The following is a 10424-nucleotide window of genomic DNA, read 5'->3' as shown; positions in this document are numbered from 1 at the left end:
TTAACACAAAATAAATACCGGTATGCATGCAAACAAATTTAAAACTCAAAATACTCTTTTAAATATATCATCACTTAATTAGTCAAAAAATATACCACCACTTAATTATTTACCTGACTGAACTAAGTTAAAATTCATTGCTACTTAATAAACTGGATGTTGATGAACAACCAAATAAAGTTAGATTGAGACAACATACCAAGCACAAAAACTTAACAAAATGATGTCTAACTACACTTCTTACATTTTATGGTTTACATTACAAACACAGTTTCTAGAAAGATGTCTCTCCTACCACCGTTAAACCCTGGCCACCGTCTATGCTACTGCTGGAAAAGTCATCTTCCTGACTGTTATAATGGTCACTACCGCAACATGATCCACTCACAGAGAGATCTTGACCGTCCATTGGCTCAAGATGTTTACTATCGAGTCCGGTGCAACCGTTGATGTTGATAGAGACCGGTTCCGTTAGCTGCTTGCCGTCTCGTGGAGGCGTAAAAACTACCGGAAGGTAAAGCTCAGCCTCGCACGGGAACTTGGCGCTCTTGAAGTGTTCCTTTAGATCCTCCAAGCCCTTTTTGACGATTAAAAATAACAAGATAAAAACACATAGTGACACCTAATTATCATAAAGTTCAATACATGACTTTTGTTTAATTATAACTTAAGGCTGAGACTTTGGTATATGTCCACGAGTCATCTGGTGGAACTTACATATGTTAGCAGAATATTTCGATGGTTAAATCAAGTTTGGCAAATCTTGATGGTATATGTGACTTGAAAACACTAAATAAATGTGTAATATAATGTATACCTGAACTCTCGCATATGTGATTTGGCAAATCTTCTGAGAATTAAAAACCTCCCAACGTTGAAGATGAAACGCCTTGTAAAGCCTCCAAGCTGCCTCCGGAGACGTCATGTTCACAAACCCATAACCAACATTGCACTTGTTGCTAATATCACAGCAAAAAAAATAAAAGAGTTGTCAGGTAATCCAACCGATACTATACTGTCAATGAAGTTCGATGTTTGATTACTTGAAATCCATCGGGAGATACACGAAATCATAAGAAGAAAATGGTTGTTGATGAGCTTCGTGTTCGTCTTTCCCCTCGGTGATCGCTTCGTTGATGTGAACGCAGTGATTATCCAGCATATTCAACAGCAGCTTTTGACTAATATCAAACCCAAAAAGAAACATTGTACCTTTAAAAAATTAAAGTGGAATCTCATATACTAAACCTATAGGAATCTGAAATATAAGAGCATCCAGGAAAATGATAGTCAATTAGTGTAATATGAAACAAGAAGATAATTAAAAGCTTGATGGAACATAGCATAAGAGAATTTTATCTAGAATATAAAGCTTTGAATATATAAACAGCATATTAGCACACGAATCCATGTGAATATTATAATAAAAGATTAGAAAGATCTAAATCTTTAACAATCAATCCTAGAGTTTGAAAAAGCTTCGAAACTTTAATCCATACAAATACTTAATTGAAAGATCTAGTCTTTAGCCATCCTAGTCCTTATTATAATACTGATAGTTGGAAATAAAATAACTTTAAAATACTAATAATTAGATTATATACCCAACCTGTACTTGTTTGGTATGTTCTTGATCATCAAAGTGGTACGTGGATCTCTGCAACTTGGATCATCCATGGTTTCTTCACTGATAAGAAACTGACTTAGTTCCATGCTCTTCATATGTCTTTTCTTTCCCCACTTAGCCACGTTCTTGCTCTTTGTTTCGGACTCCGCTCCTCGGATCTTATTATCCTCATCATCATTGATACACAACGAACCCATAGAAGCTTCAACAACAGCAACTCCATTATTAGGGCTCACATTCTTGTTTTTATCCTTCATCAGAGTAAGAGACTGCCTCATAGGAGGAGCTAGAATAGGTGGTGGTTGAGCCGGTTGAAACGGTTGAAACAGTACATGCGGTTGCCTTAGTGACCTGAACTTGTTCTTAATCCCACCTGGTCGGCTATATTCGATCACAACTTGCTTCCCACAAATCTCTTCACCGTTCATTCCATCAAACGCTTTCGCTGCATCCCTTACATCGTAAAACTCAACGAATCTCTGATGTTTCTTGTACGGTGTCTCTCTCAACTCTTTGATGGGACCTGAAGCCAAAAAATTACAATATTAACAACTGCTAGAGCTAATTAAACGGTATAATATTGTCAGTACTCGAAAGGTAAATAAGGGCATGATGGATACTATCATATTGTAATTGAAAAAGTTTAAGCTCCTGACATATCCACAAATCGAGTAAACAAAACTAAAAAAAAAAAAAGTAACATAATCAAGACAGAAACATTACAAAAAAAAAAACATATACCGTAAACTTGGAAAATCTGTCTGAGAGCAATGGAAGAGACTTCAGGGTCTAAGTTAAAGACCACCAACGTTCCTTGGTTGCAACCGTTAGGAACCGCACTCGTAGCCGGAACTACAAACTGAGCCCACACGGGTCTACCGGAAACAAACCCACGCACCGGTGAAGAAGAAGATGGCAAGCTCCAAACGCTACCACTGCCACCAACCTTGGCTTGGTGCTGCATGTGTCTACCACAAATCTCTCGAACAGCTTTTTTAGCGTCACGAAGATCGTAGAAATGGACGGTCACGATTCCTTCCGAGATTCTCTCCATTTGCACGCCACGCACGTCGCCGAACACCTCTAAGTCGCGTCTCACGGTAGACTCCGTGACGTCACGCGGTACGGAGATCAGAGAAAGAGATCGCGTCGGCGACTTCGACTGGAAAGGAAGCCGTTGAACGGCTGAGACACCGTTAAAATACGGACGCGGTGGTGGTGGTGGTGGTGGTGGTGGAGGAGGAGGAGAAAACATCATCGGATGTGGTGGGAGGTTAAAGAACGTGAAAACTCTTGGTACCGTCGGAGATAATCCGTACGACGACGGAGGAAGCGTGGGAAAAGGTGGCGGCCGCGGCGGCGAAGTGTAGGGAAAGTAAAAATGGGAGGAGATAGGGTTTAGTGGTACAAACTCTTGAGCTCGAGGGTCTAAAGGAAAAGCTCTAGAATCTTCCATTTTAAAAGGTTTTGTTGTTGCTGTTGTCTTACCGGAGTTCTGATGTTTTTACCGGTGAACGTGATCGTGTGAGAGAGAGTACTGTAACGTCGTCTCCCTCTCTTTACTCTCTTTACTCTATAGACAAGACAGTGGAAGGGAACAAATGTTTATTTTATTTATTTTTAATGTTCTTTATGTCTTTCCATAAGCATTTAAGTTTCCTCGAAAATGACTGTGGCTTATAATCCTTTTCAGAAAGTTACATTAATACCCCTACTAACTTTTTGGTAGGCTTGGGTTCTGGGTTTACGAGGCAGTATATATGTAGATTTAAGTCCATACGCGACACGAATACTGTGTACGTGGAAAATGTTCGTCTTTAATTTTATGTTCTGCAGATTTTCTTACAAAAATAATTGAAACTCTGGAAAGAAAAACAAAAACCCAAAAAGTGAGAAGTTGTATATTAATAACTGTCGAGTATGTTTCAGAGAAAAACCATCACTGAATCGAACAAAGAGGATGATGGGAGAATCGAGAGTAACTCCCGCAGCATATGAAAATGGGAAAGATCTCGTTGAAAGCATTTCAAAACTCCAGATGACTAAAACAAGCCATTGATCGGCATTATTTAGCTAGTATTAACTCTTTACGTCTTAAGTCGTAATGATACTCGCGTTTCGCGAATCTGTGGTTACATTACAGATACGCAAGACCACTAATTGAAATGCATGCTAGTTATAATATTAAAACAAGAAGGTTTTAATGATGTAAGAACCAAGGATCTTTAAAAGCAATCGTTTTTTTGTTTTCTTTTTTGGTGTAAATGTTAAATAAATATTTAAAAGGGAAACTATATATTCGTGATCTTTTTTTTTTTGTTTCTTTAACAAATAGTTTTGTTTATTGCACATATTTGTGTAATGAAGAAAGTTTTGTTAAACACGAAGTAGTGACCAAACACACGTGCACATGAAAATCTCGGTTCGAGAAGAAGACTCCCCCAAAACCATAATCTTGGTTTTCGTTTTTTAGATAAAATAGTTACTACTTCTTGCTTACCACGTTTGCTTTGCTTCCCCACTAGAAAAACTATAATGTATACTTATTTTTCTTATTTGTTGTACAAATATGATTCTCCTCGGCAACCATACAATATTCGGCAAAAAAAAACACAAACTTTTCACGAATTGCCAAAGAAAACCTGTACTCGAGTCTGACCAAAAAAATCATTTACTTTTGTTGACTTTTTTAGTTTATTGATAAACTTAAGATTGACTTGCCAATTTAGCACGCCGTGAACTCACAGTTAACACAGTGTTAACCAGACGCTAAATGTTGGCTTTAAGTGAAACGACGTCGTTTTATCTCATTTGAAAACGACGTCGTTTTACATGATTTGAAAAAATAATCATGTAAACCCCTGGATTCGAACTCGGGTTGATTGGTTCAAATGACAAGGTCTTTTACCACTGGGCTAGTGAAACTTTCAATGTACTTACTAACATGTTTACTTTTATTTGGTACTGATTGAATATAAAAATATTCTCTAAAAACTTAAAAAGATCTTTAAAATTCCAAAAAATTGAAAAATAAGAAACTTTTTATAAAATTAATTTTGAAATTAAAATTGAAAATAAATTTTATTTTTCTTTTTAGAAAATAAAAACTCTTCCAAAATTTTCTAAAAAACTAAAACGATCTTTAAATTCCAAAAAATTGAAAAAATAAAGAATTTTTTTATAAAATTAATTTTGAAATTAAAATTGAAAATAAAATTTTATTTTCCTTTTAAAAAATAAAATTTTACTTTTCTTAAAAAAATAAAAAAAAATCTTCCAAAATTTTCATAAAATTAATTTTGAATTAAAATTAAAATACTTTTTTTTAAAAAAAAAAATCAAAAAATTTCCAAAATTTTCATTTTTTTTTAAAAAATCCAAATTTTTTGAAAATTATAATAAAATGCAAAAAATTAAAGTTACAATTATCAACTTTTTATGTGTGTATAATTAATTTCAACTTTTAGCAAATGTATTAAAAAATTGAAAATTTTGGAATATTTTTTATTTTTTGAAAAGAAAAAATAAATTTTTATTTTCTATTTTTATTTCAAAATTAATTTTATAAAAAAATTTTATTTTTTCAATTTTTTGGAATTTTAAAGATCTTTTTAAGTTTTTAGAAAATTTTGGAAGAGTTTTTATTTTTTATAAAGAAAAACAAAATATTATTTTAAATTTTAATTTCTAAATTAATTTTATAAAAATCTTCTTTATTTTTTTAATTTTTTTGGAATTTTAAAGATCTTATTAAGTTTTTAGAGATTTTTTTATATTTAATATGTACCGAATAAAAGTAAACATGTTAGTAAGTACATTGAAAGTGTCTGTAGCCCAGTGGTAAAATACCTTGCCATTTGACCAACCAACCTGGGTTCGAATCCAGGGGTTTACATATTTTTAATTTCAAATTATGTAAAACGACGTCGTTTCACTTAACGCCAACAATAAACGACGTCAAATATTTCTGTTAAATTTATTGACGGCGTGCTAAATTGGTAAGTCAGCGAAAACATTGTTAATTAATTCTAAAGTCAATGAAAGTTTGGTGTTTTTTTGGTCAGCCCAAAAGTTCATGTTTCTTTTGGCAATTCGTGCAAAGTTGAGGTTTTTTTTGGCCGAATTCTCTCAAAATATTAGAGAATTTGTTTAATGATTTTATTATTCTTTATTCTTTGTCTCTTTTTCTTTCAAAATTCTAAATTGACTTGGGTATCTTTTTTTTTGAACCGAATTGACACGAACCAATCATATTGAACCGAAAAAATCGGTTGAGAGTCTGGTAATGGCTGTAACTTTATAATTTTTGTTGTAGAAAAAAATCTGTAGACTTTTTGTTGTGGCTTTAGACTTTATTGCTGTAGAATTTTATGGAAAGCACTAAAAATTGCTTTGGATATTTGTCTCTGCAGAGCACTTGTACAGCTGTAGGTTATTTCAAGAGCTGTGGTTTCAAAAAAAAAATTAAAGTTTGATTGCTCTAAATTTAGTGCTGTAAAAATAAATAGAGATGTGTACAGCACCTACAGCAACTACCAATCACCTCCATAGTTTTACAAAACCAATCATATTATCCAAACTGAAATTGATAACCAAATCGGAACAACGCCCCGTCCCCCGGCCCACAAAACCAAAATATCCATCAAACTGGTTAGGCAAATCATAATAGATTTGAAAAAGAAGATAACTCAGTTTCCGGGGAATTCATCGGAAGCTAGTTATTACTCCGGAGAAGCCATGAAAAGTTTCGGCAACGAGAAGAACCTCACTTTTCTGTGATATTTGTCGATGATTGAGAACAACCTATTCCAACGCGTCACTTTAGTGGGTGGGCGAAACTATGATGTAATAAATTGATTTGAAATTTTTTGTTTAAATCGGTTTGTTAATCGGTTCTGAACCCTTGACTTATCGGGTCAAATAAATATAATTTTTTTTAAAAAGATAACTCAGTTTCACCAAATCAGTAGCTTTATGATCTTGAAGAAGTGGTAACATAGCATCAAGCTTTCTGGAAGTAGAGAAACGACGTTTTTCATATGAATTTTTGTTTTTGGCAAAATGGCATGTAACTAAAATATACGAAGCAAAGTTTTAATTTTTTGTTTCTTTCATTATTTCTCATCGTCTCTTTACCTGTTTAGTATTTAGTGTTTACCTACTTGAAAGGTAACTATTGTCGTTAGGTTACACGTAAAGGGTATTATACACAATAAACCATATATATGAGAATCACATACACGAAGTTTTAATGTTGTAATGATATGTACCGTCCCAATGTTATACATGAAGGGACAAGCAAAATGCTTATACATGATACACCTCAGAAAAAGAAGAACGATCCAACCGTCGTAGCAGCGACAGAAACGAATCCAATCATAGCGGTGACGCCACTGCCGGAAGTTTGCTGAGGCGGCGGATAGTTTGCGTACGAAGTTTCGCTTCCGATAGGTCCGGCGACTGCCACATCATCATCTCCGGGAGTACCAGGTGCATCATCGTCGGTTGTTCCGATGGCGTTGTCGTCTCCTGGAGCCTCTGCTGCCTCGACATCTCCACTGGTCGGAGTTGTTGAGGTTGGAGGTCCAGCAGTGGTTACCGACGGTTTATCGGTAGCTGATACGATGGCGGTGGAGACGGCAATGAAGAGAAGAAGGAGAGCTACGTGAAGGCGCGCCATTATGTTAGTTAGTTAATAATCCCCAAAAAACCTTTTTTTACAAATGTTTAATGGGAGGTATTTTCCTTTATTTATCTACGGTTTTTAGTTGTGTAGAGAGGCTCTTTATTTATATATAGTTGTTGATCATAATGCGAAATTTAAGGTTTGCTAAAAAAAAGTTAATGGCATACCTTATACTGCTAATTTAAACTTCTTCCCTGCCCATTAAAATGTGATGTACCCTTTTGTCTCAATCCTTCAAACATTGCATGCAAACAAACAAAATATCAACAAATAGAACTTTTTCCATTAAATGTTCTTTAATCAAGTTTGGTAACTTTAGTTATAGTTAAATCATAAAACCTAGATTAATCACCAAAAGTTAGAAAAAAATATTACAATCGTTTCAAACTAGTGATATCTTGGATTTAACTTCTACTTTATCTGAGAAGTATAACAACGACATTGTTAAACTGAATGAGTAATAGGATGATAATGTAATATAAAATGTATCAAGTCTAAATCTAGAGGGCTCTTTTTAAACATATACTATTTGACTAAGAACATCTCCAAAAGACACTCTATAACTTCAAATATAAAGTTTTTTACATTCCAAAAAAAATATCAAAACTTCAAAGTTTTGAAGAGTGAAACTTCAAATATACAGTTTCACTATTCAAAACTTCAAATTTGAAATTTCATATTTTTATTTGCATTTTGGTCCCTACAATCACATATCACCTTTATGATTCATAAATATTTTATCGTTTATTGTTTTAATACTTAAAAAAATTATATCTCATAAATATTTTAAATTTTGTTTACAGATTTTCATTTTTACACATAAAATTAAATAAAACTTTAAAATAAGATTTAAAATATTTTAACTAGATTTGGTCAACAATAATATACAAAAAAACTTAACAAAATTATTTTAAAAAATTACATGAAGACATAACTATTACACAAATTTAAATATTACAACAATACTAATAGTCAGGTAAGTTTGATCCGGAACGTTTAAAATTTTCAAATATTGTCCAATTTTTTTTGTGTAACTGAAGATGGTTGTTGTTGTTGCTTTTGATGTCTTTTTCATACAATTCTTTCTTGTTCATATCGAAAATATTCACGAGTATTAATATTATAGAAATTAATCTTTTAGCAATATTTTTATGTTTCTCTTTTACTTTCTTATTTCGATCTAATGTATTTACAAGTATCAATATTATCCGATTTCAACAACTTTTAGGTCGTAATCTACAAAGTAAAAATGAGGAGAGCTATTTTTACTTCGAAATGCACTAATAGATCATATATTCATTATAAAAATCATTTTATGAAATAATATGATATTTTGTTTGAAGTTTACTATTAATTAAGTTATTTTTATTTATTTTTTTTATATTTGAACATAATATTTTATTAATTAATATTAATGTAATGTGTTTATATATGTGCTAGTTAGTTACAAAATTTTTATGAATTCAAATTAGTTATGACAAATATAAGGACCATATTATAAAATATAAATAGTTTTGAAGTTGAGTTTGGAGTTTTACTTTTGGAGATTAACACATTTAAACTTCAAATATAGAGTGTTGGAAACTTCAAAATGGAATTCCTTTTTTGGAGATGCTCTAAGAACATCATCATTAATGAGACATTACACATTTTAGAAACAAAAATATTGATAACTTATCACAAAATAGTTATGTAAATTTTAATAGATTTTGGTGATTAAACTTAAAATAATATCCAAATTTAACCGATTTTGGTGATTAATTTAGGTTTGGGTTGATGATCAAAAGTTAGAAAATACTACCACCGTTTCAAACCAGTGATATCTTGGATTTTAGCTTCTACTTTATCTGAGAAATATAACAACATTGTGAAACTGAATGACTAATGGGATGATGATTTACCAAATGTAATATTAAATGTAACAAATCTAAATCTTTTTTTTTGGTCATCAAGACAAGTCTAGATCTTTTTTTTAACGTTGATTTATTACGATATTACAATTATGAGAAATATTACATAGACGATTCGACAACCGATAATATTATCTATCTTATGATAATCTACGCCTAACTGCATCACTTGAGCCTAGATCTATAGGACTCTTTTTATAAATAGATTATCCGACTAGGAACATCATTAAGGAGACATTTACACAGTTTTTGGAAACAAAAAATATTGATAACTTATGACAAAAATATATTTTCTATTTTAAAATGATTTGAACCATTAGACATTGAAACACTTTCCCTCATATATCTCATCCTTTACTCCTTTTCATTATTTTATTTTGAAGAGACTGCCAATAAAAATTGTCTAATCAATGCATATATCTCATTTGGGCTCCCTCCCGTGTCTCACAAGTAAACACACTTCCATATGAGCATGATTTACTCGAGTTTCTTAGTGAAGTTCTTAACTCATGATTTGACATTTTTTTTTCATACTTTTCGGCTAAGAGACGACTCTTATATCTCTTATTTAAAAAACAGTTATTAGCTTTTCTTAGATTTTAACTAAGAAAAACTAAGAATCGTCTATTAGCCGAAGCTAAGAAGTACAGTTAAGAAACTGGAATTAATCATGGTCTAACTCACCTTTGAAAAAATTATTTTTCATACCTTACTAAAAATTCAGTTTAATTATACCTAGTTGGCAAGTAATCTATCACATATCACTAATTTTATTTCTGTTATTACATGAATCGAATTCAATTTTGATTAATTTAAGAATGTAATAAATAATTCAATTTTGATCAATGTAAGAATGGACTCTTTATTTTTGTTACTACATACTCAAATTTTAAAATTTTGATTAATTCTTACATTGACCGAAAAATTACAAGTCAACCAGCTGACTCAGCTGCTAATCACGAGTCCATTCACCTTCCCCTAAACGCAGTGATATCGCGTGATCTACATTGAAACTAAACAGCCGATGAAAACCTTTTTAACCAGAATATGGGTTTAGCCCTTTAAGCTTTCTATACAAATCAAATCAATTTCACTTACCAAGGATTAAATTGAAATTATTCGACAATTACTAACAACATAACCTTAAAACATGACCCCATGAACAATTAGAATAATCTAAAAAGTAAAACCCTATACAATA

General features: G+C 32.1%; 2 protein-coding genes across 2 annotated transcripts; both read right to left on the bottom strand.

The window, feature by feature from the left end:
• On the bottom strand, positions 1-3370 carry LOC125580243 (protein terminal ear1 homolog). The gene is made up of 5 exons (XM_048744489.1): positions 2369-3370; positions 1610-2150; positions 1044-1181; positions 818-959; positions 1-577 (listed from the first exon to the last, which is right to left on the bottom strand). Exons 1-5 carry the CDS (start codon positions 3081-3083, stop codon positions 275-277), a joined length of 1839 nt encoding a protein of 612 aa, XP_048600446.1. The 5' UTR covers positions 3084-3370; the 3' UTR covers positions 1-274.
• A 2713-nt stretch (positions 3371-6083) lies between these two features.
• On the bottom strand, positions 6084-7397 carry LOC106424296 (anther-specific protein BCP1). Its single transcript, XM_013865046.3, has one exon. It carries the CDS (start codon positions 7305-7307, stop codon positions 6951-6953), a length of 357 nt encoding a protein of 118 aa, XP_013720500.2. The 5' UTR covers positions 7308-7397; the 3' UTR covers positions 6084-6950.
• Between the last annotated feature and the right edge of the window lie 3027 nt (positions 7398-10424).

This window comes from Brassica napus, chromosome A2, assembly GCF_020379485.1.
Source record: "Brassica napus cultivar Da-Ae chromosome A2, Da-Ae, whole genome shotgun sequence".
Classification (NCBI taxonomy): domain Eukaryota; kingdom Viridiplantae; phylum Streptophyta; class Magnoliopsida; order Brassicales; family Brassicaceae; genus Brassica; species Brassica napus.
The sequence above is the reverse complement of the archived record's forward strand: the minus strand, read 5'-3'. Positions and strand labels throughout refer to the sequence as shown.

Coding starts and splice junctions, on each gene's coding strand:
- LOC125580243 (XM_048744489.1), bottom strand. CDS start 3,083: ATGGAAGATTCTAGAGCTTTTCCTTTAGACCCTCGAGCTCAAGAGTTT. Junction 1,182..1,609: donor AACATACCAAACAAGTACAG/GTTGGGTATATA, acceptor GTTTGATATTAG/TCAAAAGCTGCTGTTGAATA. Junction 578..817: donor TCACATATGCGAGAGTTCAG/GTATACATTATA, acceptor ATCGTCAAAAAG/GGCTTGGAGGATCTAAAGGA.
- LOC106424296 (XM_013865046.3), bottom strand. CDS start 7,307: ATGGCGCGCCTTCACGTAGCTCTCCTTCTTCTCTTCATTGCCGTCTCC.